The 18,694-nt window shown below is 39.5% G+C and overlaps 2 protein-coding genes across 2 annotated transcripts in view; one reads left to right on the top strand and one right to left on the bottom strand.

The window, feature by feature from the left end:
- Positions 1–9,197, top strand: part of WDR19 (WD repeat domain 19) — a 37,973-nt gene extending 28,776 nt beyond the window's left edge. The window contains exons 30-37 of the mRNA XM_057371804.1: positions 484–580; positions 2,593–2,717; positions 3,361–3,442; positions 4,011–4,161; positions 5,458–5,581; positions 7,281–7,357; positions 8,050–8,170; positions 8,888–9,197. Of these exons, the coding sequence (XP_057227787.1) occupies positions 484–580; positions 2,593–2,717; positions 3,361–3,442; positions 4,011–4,161; positions 5,458–5,581; positions 7,281–7,357; positions 8,050–8,164 (771 nt within the window). The 3' untranslated portion in view covers positions 8,165–8,170; positions 8,888–9,197. The remainder of the gene's footprint in view (positions 1–483; positions 581–2,592; positions 2,718–3,360; positions 3,443–4,010; positions 4,162–5,457; positions 5,582–7,280; positions 7,358–8,049; positions 8,171–8,887) is intronic.
- Positions 9,198–9,364: 167 nt separating this feature from the next.
- Positions 9,365–18,694, bottom strand: part of RFC1 (replication factor C subunit 1) — a 35,167-nt gene continuing 25,837 nt past the window's right edge. Inside the window, exons 14-25 of the mRNA XM_057371751.1 lie at positions 18,108–18,217; positions 16,679–16,793; positions 16,148–16,236; positions 14,962–15,099; positions 14,465–14,560; positions 14,197–14,295; positions 13,622–13,776; positions 13,391–13,508; positions 12,325–12,470; positions 11,742–11,955; positions 10,529–10,720; positions 9,365–9,976 (exon numbers count right to left, since the gene is read on the bottom strand). Coding sequence (XP_057227734.1) covers positions 9,875–9,976; positions 10,529–10,720; positions 11,742–11,955; positions 12,325–12,470; positions 13,391–13,508; positions 13,622–13,776; positions 14,197–14,295; positions 14,465–14,560; positions 14,962–15,099; positions 16,148–16,236; positions 16,679–16,793; positions 18,108–18,217 — 1,574 coding nt within the window. The 3' untranslated portion in view covers positions 9,365–9,874. The remainder of the gene's footprint in view (positions 9,977–10,528; positions 10,721–11,741; positions 11,956–12,324; positions 12,471–13,390; positions 13,509–13,621; positions 13,777–14,196; positions 14,296–14,464; positions 14,561–14,961; positions 15,100–16,147; positions 16,237–16,678; positions 16,794–18,107; positions 18,218–18,694) is intronic.

Below are 18,694 nucleotides of genomic sequence, written 5' to 3'. Positions count from 1 at the left end.
TTTTTCAATTTTTTAGCTGTCTTGGATGTCTGCYATCTGGTCCCAGAGCAATACACTCAATAGTGGCCAGATTTTATCACCCTTATCCACACTAAGCAACGTTAACATCTAGATCTGTGATACAATTAAAGCATTTCTAGCAAGATTTCTATTTCTAAAAGGAGCCCTTGGGTTCTCTTCTGACACCATAAATGCCCAGACATCTGGAGTTGTTTGGCTTCCCCCTGTCCAACTCCCATGTGTGTAGTGGTGKTGTGGCTTTCTGCTTCCCTCCTGACAAGGCTTGGCTCCCACCTGCCAGGACTTGGTGTGGGTGTTCAGCAGCCAAATCCTGCCCCTGACTTTGGCATAGCTGGAGTGTGTTGATACCATGGAGCAAGCTTGTCTGCTCGCTTTGGAGAATGGTGGGATGAGTGAGTCAAGAAGGGGAACACAGCAGTGTGTATTTGGTCGGTATTAATGCTTTTGTATGATTTCCTTAAGGATGCCAAGTACCTGTTCCGCTTGTACATGGCCCTAAAGCAGTACCGAGATGCTGCCAGAACCGCCATCATAATTGCCAGGGAGGAGCAGCGTTCAGGTAAATCTGTTTGCTCTGATGTGATGGCAACTCTCATCCTTCCTCCTTAGGTATCCTGCTAAGGGTGCTTGCTGGTATTTATGTAGGATTATACTTAGTGAAGAAATGCATTGGTGCTTTTCATTATATTCAATTTGGAATTTGAAAGTAGACTTTGGGAAAACCTTTGGACTCGTACCTCTATATTAAATATTGGAGAAAAAAAGAAACTTGTGGAAAATATCTGTATTCTATATTCAAGTAAACAGTGATTAAGATAGCCCATAACTTCACGATTCGATGTATTGCAGGTCATAGAATTGCAGTTTCTACATGTTTCTACTGATCCTTTAGCCTTTACACCTGACTTTTATCAGTGAAAGATGGGCAGAGGAGATGATTTCTATTGGACCAGGCATACTTACTTTAAGMCTAATTTTCCTTTATAATACACATCTGAAATTAGAAATAGAAAAAAAATAAGAAGAGATAGAGCTACATGCAAAATAGCTGCCACCTCCATTATTCACTCACCTCTGTAGCCACAACAACAATCCTACCATAACACTGCTTGCCTTTCATTTCAACTATGTAAAAGAAAAATCTGTAAAGAAAAATAGCAGTCTCGGGAACAGCCCAGGCAAATTAACATTTGTGGGCTGCTCCTCAGCATTGGGCTAAGGAGTAGAAAAACCTCTGAAACCCTTGGCAAATCTCCCARTCCATCATACTAGTAAATAATGCATTTGTGCTAATTATATAAGCAGGAAATGCAAAGGCTTAAAGATTTAAATATTTACTAGTTTCTCTGAATCTGAAAATTCGTATCTAAAATGCAGCGTCCCATAGTGTATTTCTTATTCCCTAGTAGTATAGATGTGTTCTGCAACAGTGTAATAAACAGTATTTTTCCCATTAAAATCACCAATCTTGCAACTGTTTCTTTTGGAGAGGCAGTTTTACCGGCAGATTTCAACGCACTAATATAGTTTGTTCTTTCCTTAAAAATCCATTTTATAACAATATTGAAGTAATACTGGTTGGTATTTTTCTTTGGAGTTAGTTGTTTTTATGTCGTCACATGATTTTAAGAACGATCGTATTATACTGAGAGTCAGTAACACAGTACAAAAAAATAATGTTGTTTTCCAGCAACTGGTTCTGAAGTGGTATTTAGCTGCCTCACACAAATTTCACAGTTTGATTCAATTGTAGTGCATAACAAAACATACAAATTGCTCTGTAGAGTAAAAACATTTGCTGATAGAGAAATATTGGGAGACAAAGGGAAAAGTTTGCAGAAATAACTGGAATTTCCTTTAAATACCTCCAGTTGCAAAGAGTATTCCTCAGCCCTAACAATGCAAAAAATCCCAAAACAACCAACTAAACAATTGCCAAAACAAAGCAAGAAAAAACAACTAAGAATAGACTGACCATGCAAAACACTACTTGATTTCAGCTACATTGATAATTTAATAAAATSCTGTGGTTTCTGGACAATCCTTGATAGTAACCTTGAAGCAGTATAACATAATGAATTAACATTCACATTTTAATTATCTCTTGGCATGTTTTGGRTTTGTTTGGTTGCAGGGGCAAGGAGTTGTCAAAGCAAATAATCAAGTAAAAGTATGCTAAATTATCATTTTAAAAATAGCTTTTCAATATCTGACATTGAAGAACAAAGAGAAATAACATCTGTAAATACCCTAATAATACCTTTTCTCCTCTCTGTTGTAAAAACAATGATGTATTGGAGACAGCATCTTCCGCTTTTAAAGTTCATTATATTAAATTGCCATAATATATATTTGCTACTGTGTAGATCACTTCTCCAAGTGTATTTTTTTTAACTTCCTGGCTGATATTATTTCGAATACTGTGACAAGCAATTGCTTGTGGCTTTTCAAAGAAATGGTCATGTAATGGATTTACTCCAAGAATCAACATACCTTCAGCTTACCTGTATGTCATTAATAAAGATATCATTATGGAAAATTAAATTTTCTGTTAATGGCTTTTTTCTTAAGGAAACTACCGAAATGCACGTGATGTTCTTTTCAGTATGTATTCAGAATTAAAGACCCAGAAGATTAAAATTTCTTCTGAGATGGCTACAAACCTTATGATTCTTCACAGCTATATTTTAGTGAAGGTAAGGAATTGAGAAATTGAATTTCTGTGTAAGTTGCATAGTCTGATTTATCTGTACATATGGATGTTCTGAGTACATAATTTATATTGTCATATAGATTGCATCACAGAATCCAAATGTATGCTAACAGCAAGCTTCAGGACAATCCAYTGTTATTTCTGCCTCTTTGATTAGCATGTTCTTTTTTAAAATATTGAATAATTGAAAATTACATTCATACTTACAAATACTATGGTACTGCTCCATTGTTAAATTTTTTTGTTGTATTTGAGGTTATTATCCATAAATACATCACGGCTTTTCTGTAAATGAAATTAAGCAAGGCTCAAATGATTTCTAGTAGTTAACTCATGGATGCCTATCAGGATATCCATTCCTACAGCCAGYTTCTGGCCTCCCTCTCTACCAGCAGTGAGGCAAGAGCCTGCAAATGGTGGGCTGAAGGCCTGGAAGACTGTTCTGGGGAAGAGCCACTGGGAGTCTCTGGTCCCTTCTCTAGCCCAACTCTGCTCAGTTTCATGAGGGAGCTGTGGGTGTGCAACTCCCAGTGCAGCTCCCAGCAGGATGAACAACYGCCAAGAGCAGGCTGCTGGAATTACTCTCCAATGGCTGCAGTAAACGTGGTGTGTTTGTTGTGTTCCAGATTCAYGTGAAACGTGGGGATCACATGAAGGGAGCACGGATGCTTATACGAGTAGCCAACAACATCAGCAAGTTCCCATCACGTAAGTGCCGACAGCAGAGGAGCTGTGCTCTGCAGAGCAACTCATTAGTCAACACTGCATTGTAAAGTTTATTCTCCCCCTGGGATCCTGTGGGCAGCAACAGAGTGTGACTGCACAGTGTGCTCTGCATCCTCCTCCGGAGTACTCTTCCATGCACAGCCTCCAGGATGGGATCCTCACCTGTCCTCACGTTACTGCAGGACTGAGCAGCCTCAACCACACATAGTCTAGTGTCTAATAAATTGATTGGTTCTGGGATTTTATCACAAAATTTTAATTGATCTTCTTTTGAAAATAATTTTGGGTACATGGAAAGTGTAGACTAAAAATAGGCTTTAAGGAGTTCAGACCAGATTTAGAATCAGAACATTCCTGCTGCTATGCCAAGCTTCAGGAGTGAGAGGTGAAACCATGGTTTTCTTTAGTGTGTTCCAGCAATGGCCCAAATTATGCAACTGTRTACCATAAGAAAGAAGAAAAATAATCTTTTTTCATCAGTACTTTTTTCAAAGTGTTAGCTCAAAGGCTTTTAATAGTAATATTGGTAAATAAATTCATTCTATTACAGACATTGTGCCTATTTTGACTTCAGCTGTAATTGAGTGTCACCGAGCAGGATTGAAAAACTCAGCCTTCAGTTTTGCTGCTATGTTGATGAGACCTGAGTATCGGAATAAAATAGATCCTAAATACAAAAAGAAAATTGAAACAATGGTCAGGTGAGTGATGTTAATCAAATGCATACAATTTCAAGGCTTTATTTGCAATGCTTTTTGCTCATAAAGGCTATAGACTGTTTTYGTATTATTTCACTGTCTTATATTTGATACACTAAGAGCCATTTYCCACTCAGAGAATTAAAGGCTCTTCCTTTGAAAGTGATAAGCCTTAAATGCAATGTGCATGTAAAATGCTTTCTAACCAGCAATAACTTTTTCCATCTTGCCCATACAGACACAAGKGCAGCCATACAGGTTTAGTTGGTCTCTAGCTGAGAATCTACAGCCAAGCTGTTAGCTAGTACAGCAGTAGCATTTTGCTTTTCTATGACTTAGACTTCTGACTAAATGGCTAAGATAAAAGAGAAGGGGAAGGCAAATAAAATATATGAATTCTTGACATTTTCTTCCTTACCTGAAGTTTTGTTTTGGTAGATCCTAGCCAATATTTTCTGYCAGAGGAGGAAGCATAGGTAGCTGTAGAAGAGCAAGGCTCGCATATGTTACACTTCYCTCATTTACTCTACTAGTCTCTAAGCATTTTGAGGCTCAGGRGCTTGCTGAGCTCATATGGATGGTTTAAGTATTTATTTATTAAGTCTGTAAGCTCTCCATGAGCTTATCCAATCTCTCTGCTTAAAGCCATGTAAATTTTTAATGACAGGTGACTCCTACAAGAAGTTCCACTGTGTCGAGACTCGTCTCTATCTAGTTTCAGGTGATGCCTCATAGTTTTCCTCTTGGAAGAGATCTACCCTCTTCTGTGTCATTTATGGTTTTAAACACCTCTGTGTTTTTATTTTCYTTCTACCAGTTACATCTTTTCAGGACCTGAAGAGTCTCAGTTTATACAGCCATTTTATGGATACTGGTTCTTATGGCCTTTCTCTGACTCTTTTTACAGCCTCTTTGGAGGCAGATAGAAACTATAATCCTACCAGAAAGTCAGTTATTTTCTTTATGGTCCTGCCACAGAAAAAAYTCTGAAAGAAATCATAGCTTTATAGTCAATACATACAGACCCTGAATTTTGAAATCATTCAAAGTAGTAACAGCTTTTAAAAGGTGGTGATGTTTCTAATTAAATGGAAAATGACCTATTTCCGAGTTGACATAATAATGATGAGGCGTGGATGATAGTTAAAAGGAAGGAGCTGGTAGAATGTAAAATAGCAGCTAGAAGCTATCAAGGAACTCAAAGGAAAAACACTTGCTAAATATCAAAGGCATTGTAAAACAGCTTTGTTAAGTTTAAACAGCTTGGGGGTTTTATTCACAGTCGTATCTGTCTTTTAGACATCGAGACACAAGTGAGACAGAAGAGCCAAAAACAGCCTGTCCCTACTGCACTTTCCAGCTCCCAGAGTGCGAACTTCTGTGTCCCAGCTGTAAAAAYAATCTTCCATACTGCATTGCAACTGTGAGTCCTGCTGTGCTTTGTGCAGTGTGATAGTAAATGCAAAGCTGTTTTCCTGCTAAAAATAAGCTCACTTGAACACCTTTAGTTTGCTAGTAGATCCAAGCTAGATGTTTTTATGTTTATGGGTTTTTCTAATCTGTTACCAAGTAAGTAAAAAATTCTTTTTGTCTTTGACTATCAGTGTCCTCACTTGCCACCTACACGTAGCAGGCACTTGAAGGTGACAGTAAAATGAGGAAGTTATTGTGAGACTTCAGCTTCCTGAGAAGGCAGATGGAGCACCAGGAATCCCCAGCACATAGATTTGGTGTAGTTGATGTGCCTGGGAGAACAGACAGGATTGTGCTGCTGGTGCCTTCCCAGCTCAGCCCTTTGCTCAGGGGTTCTAATGCTCAAAGAACTCATAGAAGTCCCCCTTTCCTTTTCCACATACAGGAGCTTGTGGAGGACACAGCTCTTCTCCCCTAAGCTCCAGATTGCCAAGACTTCAAATTAAAAAAAAAATTAAAAACCAAATCAATTAACTGAACAGAAAAATCCCAACGAACCCTCAAAATCTGTTTGGGGGAATTTTTAGGCCCATCAAAAATGAATGGTTCAGCCAGTGACTGACCCGTTACTTACATTACTGATCCTTAGAGCAATGAGAAGGTCTAACATCTTTTGTTTCTTTAGAGTGTACTGAAAAGGTAGGGATGGCATACATTCCTGGTGGAAGTTATTGTACTATAGCTACTTTATAACAATTTTTTTTTAGGCTCACATGAATTGTCATTCTTAAGTTGTAGAGTAAGAGAACTTACTTGAACAGGAAGCAAATGTTAGAGTTAACATTCTTTATTAAAACTAAAGAATTAAGACTTACAAAAAAATTAATAGCCATTATGTGGTGGTCTTTTTGCTCTATTGATTTAGCAGAATAAGGTGACAGGTATACTTTAGAAGTAGTATCTTTAGAAAAACAAAGGACTTTAAATAAAACTTTAAAAGCCAAACAAAATATATATGTTAACATATGTTACACARTATTTATTTAGGCTCCACCTTGGCCATAGTTTATGTCCCAGGTRCTCGTAATACTATTAAGACTGGCATTTTCAAATATCTAATGGGAGACATTGTCAAAACAGTCTGCTGTTGTATATAGTGTTAAAGCATAAATCTCTCAATATAGTTCAAGGTGCTGCTGTGRTTTTATAGTACTGAAAAGGTACATAAAAATTCCTTGTATCAAATTAGTAAACTGTACCAAAAAAGAGAAAATGTAGATTAAAGAGGCAAAGGCCAGGCAGGCTCAYAAACCTGAGCGTTGAATGTGCCGTTGCTTTGGGATCATTTTTGGTATGTCATACACAACACCAAAAATCCCAGATGTAGGTACAGCTCTGGATACAGATCTACAGATAGCATTCCAGAATTGCCAAACTAAAAGAATTCTAAGCATTGTAATTCAATACTTGTTTTAATTTCCATTTTTAAAAGAGGAATGCAAATGATAACTCCTTATCTCTTTGAGCACTCTTTTTCTATTACAGAATTTACACAGTAATTGAACTACAGTAACCCTATTATGGGGTTTTTAATTCAAGATCTTAGAACTCAGTTGCTGAGACTTTTCCACAATAACAGGTCCAAAAGTAAATGCTTACTGTACTAGGGCAGCACTTGCCCCTTAATTACCTGCAGATTTTGTGTGTAGGGTCGGCACATGGTACGTGATGACTGGACAGTTTGCCCGCACTGTGACTTTCCCGCCCTCTACTCAGAATTCAAAAAGTAAGTTGGAATATTTATCTACAATGTTTGTTTGTATTTTAGCAGCAAAATGGTTTTTCATTTAGTATTAAAAACATGCAACAACTGGGCTGGATAGAAGAGGAATTCTCCTTACTTGGTARTTGCACCTGAGACATAAAACATTGCTTCAGAGTTGACCAAAATTATATAAAATACAGAATTTGGCCACTGATGCAGAGCTCCAACAGAAAGAGTAATGAAAATTGGTGGTGAGCTTGTGTAAGTTCGCAGCTCTGTCCAGGAAGAAGACCTGATATGGGGGCAGGGCAGGAGCACAGGCACACCAGCAATCACCAAAACAAACAAAATGTACAGAATTGGGTACAGAGTAAGACAGCAATAAGCTCTTGTCCCTGATACTCTTCTGTGACAATGGGACTGGATAGTTCATTGGATGACACATGGATTGTTCCAATGGCCGGAACTCTTAAGAGGCTGCTACCTTTGTTATATGTTTAAATGCTGCAGCAGCCTTCCTGGTGTGGTGGTAGTTCTCAAATGTGAAAACAAATCAACCTTTGCTCCATGTAGACAGAAGCAGCTGTTGCTCTGTCCTGCATTTCTTACATAGCACTGGTCAGAACTCTGCTCCAGGCTTTGTGCCTCAGGCCCAGCTTCCTTTGAAAAATGGTAGAATTAGCTTTTGACCAGTTACCCTTCCTTTAAAACAGCATGTTACAGACTGAAAACGTGTGCCCCATGTGTTCTGAAAGGATTAACATTGTTGATCTTATGAAAATAAGTGATTGCACAGAGTACCTCAAACTAGAAGATGAGGACCAATAAATTCAGGTATGTGCTACAGTCTGTACTTTTCAGTTAACGGCTTACTCTAGAAGACACGGGGAGTGTCTCCCAGCAAAGGATCTTAACTGGCAGCCTGCATCAATGCCTCAGATAACTGAGACCCAGTTCTATCACCTATTTGCCSTCAGGCATACAAATACCAGTAGGTTTTGCTACTGCAGCTAACCTGGTTGTTAAATTGACAATGACAATGCTAACATCCACAAGATGTTCTGGTTTGGAACATGTTCCTGAACACCAGGTGTGCTTTAGTAGTACAGGGAACAGTTTGAAGGTCTCAGCATCATCCAAACTTCTACAGATCAGTGTGTAGAGGGGGGGTTAGGGTGGTACAACTGGAAGGAACATGATCTTAACTTGCCTATTTAGCAGAATCTCTCTCAGGATAACAGCAACAAGTATTGGCCTGAATATTAATACTGCAAAGAATGAGAGCATGACTCTGTCTATACCACACACTTAGATCCAGGACTTCAGCCTTTTTTAAAAAATGGTAACTGCAAATGAGTTAACAATGTTGCTTAATAATGCTAAYATTTCAAGGCATATTTACTAGTGCAAAACACCTTATGCAAAAACCCAGCTGTAGGTCAGGGTAATGCATGAAACTTCTTTTGGGGGAGTTTTAATTGGTTTTATTTTTCCTAATCTGATAGCCCAGTGACTCTCAGGATATGACTAACCCCCTCTGTTTATTTTCAGAACTGCTTGTGCTGGCTGGCAAGCAGCAAGGAGAACTCTATCACTACATTACACATCTTTTCCCCACAAAGGCCTAATAACAACCATGTCACTTCTATTTTGTGATATCTGTAACTATTTAGCTTTTGATAAATTTTGTACTTTGGTTTATTGTAGTAATAAAACTGATTGATAATTCTTACAAACAAAATCTTCATTTTATCTGCACCAAAGACAAACTATGGGGCCATCTTTGTTATGTGAATGGCAAGAAGAAAAACCACCTTCTTACTGTTCTCTTTTTCAGTATCAGTTCTGAACTGTTATGACTATTTTCAATTAAACATTTCTTACTCTTTAAATATTCCTTTCTGGTTTTGATTAAAGACATAACTCACACAAGTACAGGCTACTTAGGTTTTGGAACTACATCCCTCACTGTTTTTTGGTGGGTCTAACTGAACAAGAGGAATGCCACATAATGCACATGAAGGAAACACAAAACTGGAAGAAAGGAGGGAGACAGAACAYTCCATGAACTTAACCAAAGCTTTAAAAGAGTCCTATGAAATGTTTTATTGTAATTTTATATACCGCTTAATTTCTATAATGTACAAATAGGCCATTTACGTATGGGATTTTCACATCATGTACTATTTACAAGACTTCACAACATACTGTCAAGGAATTAATATAAAAAAAAAAAAAGCAGTGAAGTCCTAGGAAGACTCAGCAGAAATGCCAGGTAACTAAGCATGACACTTTCAGCATGTTCATGCACCTGGTGTCTGTTGCACAAGGGTAGTTATAGCTTGTAACAYGTAAAATGTAACATTACCATGTCAAGAGTAAGCACAGCAGGGCCTTGTGTGAGAGCACAGGAGCTACAGCACCTCTATAAGAGGAGCATTTTCAACGCACTGGTTCTACTTTCCCAGCTGCAGCACTGGATCTGTTTCATGTTCCTGCCAGAAGTTAGATAAGCAAAGCTGTGTCCAAAGCAAGATTTTAGTCTAAATGTCTGGTTTTCTCTTTTCTTTTCCCTTCTTTTTTTGTTGTTTCTTCATTTTTCTCTCTTTTTGTCACCCTGGAAGACTTCGCCTTTTTTTGCTACAAACAGAAAGATACAGACAGTTTAAAATCCAGCTGCAACCTAACAAAAGTTAAGGCAAAATGTTGTCAATGCTAAGGAAAAATCCATCTTTTTCCCTCCCCTTTTGGGTGTGAAGTCACTAAATGCCATGGAAAGCACAGACTACAATATTCAGTCTTAAGGGGTGACCACAGTTACCTATTTGGTGATAGCACAGAGGGTATTACTAGAGTTACTATCTCTGGTAACTGCAGGCACAGGCCTGTGGCTACTCCTTGCTACTGGCACCATCGTCACCAACACTTAAAATATTACTAAGTTTTGGAATTGGATGTCAGGTTTAGAGTGATGTCTCACTTTGGTCCAACATAAGACAATGGGTGGAAGTAACTTAGACTTTTCCGCATGACCATAAGTTAAAAATTTAGAAGTTGAGAGATTATATATTACCTACTCTGTTTTTTTTCTTAATTAATTCACATGATGTTAAAAGTCACAGAAAGGTAACTAAAAAAAAAAAAGCCCCAACACTGCAGTGGGATGGTTTAATACTGAGGAAACTAAATCACCTTAATCATTGCATCACTGTTAACAGCATCTTGCTCATCCTCATCAGATTGGATCTCTTCCACACTGAAGTCTTCACTCAGGTCTAAGGTCCCTGCAGATCCCGATTGCCTTTTAGATGCCTTAACAGAACTAAGTGAATATGGAGCCAGATGTGCCTCTTTGTTGTAGGCTCGTGTAAAAGCTGCTTTGACCTGTCAAGGTGGAAGGAAGGAAACTGAGCATCAGTTCAGGAACTGTAGACTGTTAGCTAACCAACCTATCTAGAGATTTCACACCAACTTTCCTTTGGAAAGCTGTGTAGGAGAGGACACTCTCAAAAGGACACAGAAAGCATTAAGGAGCGATATGGTGAAGGCTCATTTTAAATGAGTCCCACATAATCCTCTATTTAATAGAGTGTGCATCTTCAGATGCTTCTTGCTTAGGCCTACAGTAATTTCAGCACTGTTGTTCTACTGCCACCTAATCCAAGTCACACCAGAGCCCCCTCCAGCAGCACTGTGCACCTGCCAAACTGAGCAGCGTCTAAACACCCCTAGTAGCATGGTTTAGTTTCTTCTTTCCCTGAGCAGCTAACCTGGATGAGGGAGATCATGGTTCGGATCACATCTACCTAGTTTGTAACAGCAACTTGTGCTCAACATCACCTTGTACCAGGTGAGGGTCCCAACCAGTGGAGTGGAGTAACTGGACACTGGAGGAACAGCACATGAAGAATCCCAGATCTGGCAGTTCTAACAGGACTGTGAAAGGTGCACCCTGCAAAGCAGCCTCTGAATCCAGGGCCCAGTCTGTAACACAGGTGGCTGTGTATCCCTCCTCCTTCACAGGAGGGTAAGAAAGGCAGGACTGTGCCAGAAGGACAGACAGCTCACAGCCAGAGCTTGTTTCTGGAAAGGTACCTGCTTCTTCTGTCCTTCTTGTGTTCCGCTTCTATATCCAAGACACAACTGACTCCCAGTAATCCTTTCTCCCAGGAGCAAAAGGTATAAGACTCCTGAGTGAAGCACAGCCTGATTATATTTTAGAACTTACCCCTGAACTTTTAGTGGTATGTTTGACAGCTGATTCACAAAGCCTACTATCAATTACAGCCCTAATAAGCAGGTGCACCAGCTTCAGCTTTTCCAAAGCGCATCCATACCATAGCTATTACTCTAGGATTTCTTTTAGATATGCAAGAAAATTAAACAATTCACTGGTGAATTTTACCTTGGAATCCAGTTTTGAGAAAGGACTAGGTTTGCCTCCCCATGTGCTTATTTCCATGATATTTTCAACATCTTCTTTCATCAAGCAGTAAGAGTCCATGAATGCTATAGCTTGTTGTACACCATCTGCTCCAAAGTCTTTCAAGGGCTGGACAAGTGCATCCCGCAAATATGACAAATATTCCATATTCACTGTCCTCTTGCATGTCTGGGTTCTTTGTCAAAATGAAAATAAAGTATTCAGTAAGTAAATCTGTCCAACAACCACCACTGACTTCTAAAGACAAGAACAAGTAAGCAGGTAAGGAGGCCCTCAGCAAATTGACAATCAGCTGTCCTAAGAGTAAACTGCAAATTGTACTTTGCCATTCCTTTTGCCATACCTGCACTAGGGATAGCCAGTGCAAATATTTCCAGTTTTACTGTTGTTCAGATCATGCACTGAGAAAAGTGTTACCAACAACACAGGAGCACATTCACAGAAATATGAATGTGTCACTTGTTTGCACCAAGCACAGCAAGGAATTCATRGTAGGTAATGAACTGCACAAGGAAGGATGGTGTCAGAGGAATGTCAGTACTACCTGAGACTCATGTGCATTGCCAGCTCTTGAATGATACGATCATGTTTGCCTGTGGATGAAAATTTCCCCAGCCAACTGGGAAAGACAGGAAACTGGGACATGTAACCTCTCATCAGCTCTCCTGGCAGAACGCTTGCATAAATAGCCTGAAAAAGTAACACACATACCAAACCCAAATTGCAGCGCAAGTCTCATGGACACCATGACACACTGCCCTGCACTACACTGTCCCCAGGGAAGTGGGGAAGTCAGCACAGGGCCACAGTGAAAACAGCTCATTTTAAGAGAATTCTCAACTGCTTGTTTCTGTTCAGTCCCTTCGGGGTTACAGCTTCACCTCTTGTATGACCCTATTTGTTATTATGTTCTAAAATGTCTGTAAAATTATCTGAGTTTCAAAAGCCATGAAAAAACGCCAAACCTGTCCATTTTTCCTGTCCAGTTCACAGTGCAGTCAAATAGCTGACTTCACACAAACAAGTGCTGTTATCTCCAACACACAAACATGGTGAAGGAGACATTTCCAAAGAATACTACAAATCTACATCAAGAGAGCTAGCTCTGTTGCTAAGCAATTCAGCTCTGTGCACCTGTACTGAGCAGGGGGATGAACCAGATGACCTCCAGAGGTGCTTTCCAACTTCACCTACAATGCATCCTCTGATGCCAGTCAGAATTCTTTAAGCAAAAGTCTTGTYAGTGTTTCAGTGAGTATTGAAAGTAGTACAAGGACAAAGCTTCAGATCTGTGTGCTTTGGGAGAAATCCTGCCCTGGTGAGAGGAAGCACGGAGTAGGCTTGTGACTACACAAGCGATACACACCATGTGCTCCTATGCTTCCTGACAGCGTCCAACTTTTCAAAGTTTCAGAAGACTTTGTTTCATGTTGCAGCATGGGCGCAGCAATATGGATATGGAAAACTCTTCTGATCACCAGCAGAACAAAGAATACTACATGAAGTATGAACTATACAGGTCATACAATTATATGCAACACCAATTTCCACAGATCCATCTTGTAATACTGGACACCCRTTAAACCATAAAATGAATGTCAAGTGCTCACCTGTGTTGGAAGAAGATTCCAGTTCTGCTTGCTACGAATCTGCTTGTCCACTATATCACCATCACATATACTATCAGCTGCTCTACTCAAGAGCATCAAGTGCTTTTTTAAATTACCTCTGGAAAAAAACAAAGTTGACTGTTACAAAGCAGAGATGCCCAGATAGTCTTTTGTGTTAGGGAGTAAAAGTAGACTGAAATCTATGTCAGTTTAGGGTTTGGAGTAACTCACCCAGCAGCAACTGGTTTGACATGCACATAGTTCTCTTGGACAAAGAGAGGTGCTAGGGAATAATCATGGAAGAAAAGATCTGATTTGTCTATAAGAGACATACGAGCAGCCTCCTCACCAGTAGCGAAAACCTTCCGGACAACATCAAAAGGACCCTAAACAAATGATATTTCAGGAAGTCAGTCAGTAAAGGGTAAGACACCACACAGTATCAACAGAATTAGTACCCAGGAGCATCTCAACTCAGCAGCACAAGCTCCACATTCAGTATCTCCATCATAGAACTTTACCAGTTTGAAGAACTGTGGTTTACTTTTGATATAAAGAGAATTATCTCCTGAACAGAAGACACAGGATGAGAAATATGAGCTTAATAATTGCATCTTACATAAGAGACCACAACACCAAAATATATACTCAGCCCTTGATTTACTACTCTTCAACTATTTGTGGCAAATGTGATAGCTCTTGGCATCTCAGCTTTAGTTCAGTTCCTCAGTTCAAAAGATGCTTCTACAGCCCAGTGTTTRTATCACAATACGACAGTAAAAGCCAATCCATTATCTGACACTTACCAGTTTGATGTCCTTTTTGGCTCTGCTGGCATCTGTTTTAGCCTCATCATAAGTCAATGATTTATCTTTTGCACACCACATATTAAGATTATGTAAAACCTAAAGAACAAAATTTACAATTTGGTAGCATAATAATGGTAGCATAATTTAAATAGAAGATTCAAGCACAAACAGCCTGATCTTCATACATAAAAAGTGTTCAAATACTTGAAAGTCAATATACATGATCTGCTATGTGAATGATCACTGATGCTGAATGGGTACTGACCTGTCTGATGTCCTGATTTGCTGCCAGGATTATTTCTTGCATAGCAGGTGGGGGAATTTTTAAACCTTCTTTAAATGCAATGGACATCATGGCACCCTGTAATCACAAATGAGAAACTGTCACTAGAGAATTCCTATGAATTCTTCACCCTGCAGAACACACTGACATTTATGAAAGAGCACTACATATTTTTCTAAATTTTTAAAGCACATATGGGTAAAATTTTCTCTCATGAACTTTAAGCATAATTTACCATTAGAGTAAAAAAGAGATTGTTCACTTACAAAAACCCATTTTGGATATATTTTAAAGACAGACATCTAAAATCCAAAAGGCTTTGAGAAGAAAAACTTAGGATAACTCAGTCTGAAAAACAGTTACTCACTGAGATAGATACACCATTTAATGGATCAATTCTGAATAAACATTTTTTTCTAATGAAAACTAAAGTCACTGTTAGTAATTCAGTGCACTCCATAAAGCTACAGCCTGCGTACCTTAATCTGCTCTAGACGAGGTCTCTGAAAACGAAGATCCAAACAGTAGTGGACTAAGGACCGCATTTTAGGATGGTTGCGATCATTGCACATACAAATGATGGGAATCTTTGTGTGTCGAATCAAACCAATCAACTCCTGTAATTTAAACATGCCACAGTTACATCAGATAACCTAGGTAATAGAAATGATTAAAATATCATATCAACCAGCATTAGTCCCTGCCTTAAAGCAGATCCTTGACAGGTGCCAAGTCTATAGAACTCCTGCTGTAATCACATTTCTACACAGTGCAAACCTAGCCCCCTTGCCTACTTTTGTCACTTGCTGATCTATTCAGCTGCAAGTGACCTGCTGCCTATCCACTTCCACTGCCCACTTTCAGTAATCATGTTTGGATCATTCTTCAAGTAGCAATAGACCAATAGCCCAGCGCTGTCCACCTGCAATTTCTCCATTTAGTCTCCATCCAGACTCATTTCTCCAAAAGCCAGTTTGACCTGACTTATGCCCAGAGTGAACACACAGCCTTCAGGCTGCACCCTGCCACAGAGAATGAAGCAGCAGAAAGCAAAAAAGATCAGCTCATTCCTCCTCAGAGAGCTCAACCCTGAGGCTTTGTCATTTTTAGGCTTGACAGAACATACTTTGTCAGCTGTAATGAAGGTGAAATTCAGTCCMGTTTCATATTCCTGCAATGAAAATGTCTGCATCTGAGCTGAAGATCTCTATGCCTCTTACTGTCAAAGCACTATATATGTCCATAGGAAATCTTCAGAAGCTGTAAGTGGAGCTACTGAAGAGAACAAGGGACACTGCTGCCTATACCACACATTAGTTCCTTAGTGTTACTCCCTATGCAGAAGAGCAACAGTCCCAGCAGATTATGAACCTCCCACTGCAGGCAGATGTCACCTTAGAGAGACTTTGGAACAGGTACATTTATCCTAAAGTGCACACATCCAAGTCCATCACTCCAAGCTTCTTCTACCCAAGTGCCCTTTTTCCCCTGCTACCAGTGCACAATTCTTACACAAAGACAGGCTTCTAAAACACATCAGACTGTACTCTGTAGTTTTTTTTTAGGGACCATGAGTTAAGGATAGTAGAGTAGCTTGAATATTTTATGCTATATATGGTGTGCACTTTTGGCAATGGCATCAGCCAGGAACTACAGTGGCTTCACCTGAATCCCTCCTCTGTCTTCATTGCCTGCCATMCCATCCACTTCATCCATGATCAACACATGTTTCCCGCTAACTGATGAGGATGCGCCTGAAAATGAATATGGATAAGAAAATGAGATGGGAATAAGGGAGTCTTGTTCAGTTTTACCCAATGCTTTATAAGTAAGGTAACCCCATCCTAGGCAACTGAGGTGATGGCTCTGCCACTTGACCACATGAATTGATGTTCACAGATCAGACTATAACCTCATGTCATCTTAGAAACAAGTCCCATGGACCAGAGGAGCAACTGCAGAGTTCTCAAGTTGTTTGTGCAGATTAACAACTCATTCTAGGATCTACAGGATTTAATTGTAAATTGAAGAAGAAATATAACAGCTTACTACGTGAACCCATCCCTATTAGAGCCAGATCTCTCCACCTGACAAGCACAGTAAATTCCTAACACTGTTGTGTAATAMGGAAGCTCTGTCCCTCCTGTAACCAGACTTTTCATACCACAAAAATCCTCCTTCTAACAACAGACGCACCAGAACAGAAGTCTTTGATGCTGGTGTTGTTAAGTGATTCAGCAACTACTTCCTTTAGGCTGTTCTTGCTGCGAGTGTCACTGGCATTCAGCTCCACGTAGCTGTACCCCAGTTCCTGGTCCAAACACATAAACCATGGAAAGTGAGAACACAGATCAGTGAAATATCATACAGCTTTGATTCCTTTCTCCCCTTGTACTCCTTTTCTCTAGCAATTAAAAAATATTTATAACCATGCATGGAACAGATAAGCCCAAGAGATTCTTTTTGGTTTTGTTTTTCTTTCTGTGGTGTTTATTTGTTGGGTTTGGGTTTTTGTTTGGTTTTTTGTTTGATTTTTTTGGTTGGTTGGTTTTGGTTTTGTTTTAAYTGAGGGGGCAGGGGAAGCACTGGAGTCAGTGGCACATTAAGTTCTGGAAGATTAACAAAACTGCCAGAAGGAACAGAAACAGAGCTCTGAGCCAAGGCTGGCTAAGYTCCATGGTATTTCCAGCTGTATAACAAAGAAAGATACCACATGGTTCTGAAAGCTGCAGGTTAACTATTTAACCAATAGGAAACACATGGTTCCCCCAGCAGCACTCACACTCCAGTCAATCCCTGACACAACTTAACCCAGTTGCTCCTTTACCAGCAAACTCTCCTGCCAGAGGCAGCCAGAGCACAGCACTGAGCCCACACAGCCCCGGTCTGTTTTGATGGCATTTCCTGCGGTGCACAGAAAAATGCTCTGCAGAGTTCTGGGGCAGCTGAGAGAAAGCCAGGTTGGAAACCAGAAACAGAAATGAGCCCAAGACAGCAGATTCATCTTTTCTGAAAGTCTAGTTCTAGGTGTGGCATTAACTTTGTTAATTGTTGGCACAAAGCTCTAAAGGCATGCAGTGGGGGGAGGAAGAAGAGGATTTAGAGTTGTATAGGCTATACAACCAATTTCTAAATTCAGATACAGAAATGGACACATAGCCCTATCAATTTCTCTCATCTTAAAGTAGTATTTCAATTCAGAATAAATCTAGGAAAGTTCCCTTTATTAGATGCATAAAAACCAYGACCTTAGACTTTCCAAAAGTTTGCCAGAATTTGACTCCCACTAAATTTAGTGCAAATATCCTCCCACTTGCAGAACTGGTGCTGAACGCTCACAATTTTGGGAAACCGTTTCCAACTGTTCAACATACTGTGATATGCTTTCTCACAATGTARCAGAAAGAAACACAGACACCCATTGGTACATTCTCACTCAGACCTGACCAAGGTATCTAAACAGCCACATATTTTCACCTGTAACTCCATTCTGAGCAGGTGAAACTTGGCTGAGAGCAGACCCCSGTCATTTACAACATTCCCACCTGGACACTGTATCTGTATCCAGATACAGAATTAATATGTAACAAAAAAGTGCTGGGAACAACCTTTACTATGAACTCACCTTACAAACCAAAGCAGCTGTAGTAGTTTTACCAACTCCAGGTGGACCAGAAAGTAATGCTGCTTTAAAACCTGCCCCATCATCTTTGCTTCCACTTTTATTGGGTTTTGCTATAAAAAAAAAAAAAAATGTTTTACCTAGGTATGTAATTATAAAACAAACTGCATGCTTCTAAAGATATCAAGCATCACTGGGATTTTCTCTCATTTAAGGCCCCATAGGAACATCAAAAGATGCATACACAAGCTGCATACTAACCACTTGGGAAAAAGAAGCTTCAACCAACTTACAGTTTATGATTTGCAGTGATTTTAAACTGAAAAGTACCCAAAAATGCTACTAATGTAATACAACTTTTTCAGCAATTTCTTCACAGCCATATCATACACACAAAAAACCAAAACACCACCACAAAAAAACTAAACCAAACTCCAAACACACCAATACAAAACCCCTACTATTTACTGTGGCAGACCTAAAACCCTATTTTAAACACAGAAAAACCTGTCTATGGGATGATAGTCTACTTGACACATGCACTACTTGCCACAGCCAAGAGCTTGACAATTAATCCCCATGCATGACAG

Source organism: Malurus melanocephalus, unplaced genomic scaffold (assembly GCF_030028575.1).
Source record: "Malurus melanocephalus ecotype Western Australia unplaced genomic scaffold, MMel_1.1 scaffold_157, whole genome shotgun sequence".
Lineage (NCBI taxonomy): Eukaryota > Metazoa > Chordata > Aves > Passeriformes > Maluridae > Malurus > Malurus melanocephalus.
The sequence above is the reverse complement of the archived record's forward strand: the minus strand, read 5'-3'. Positions and strand labels throughout refer to the sequence as shown.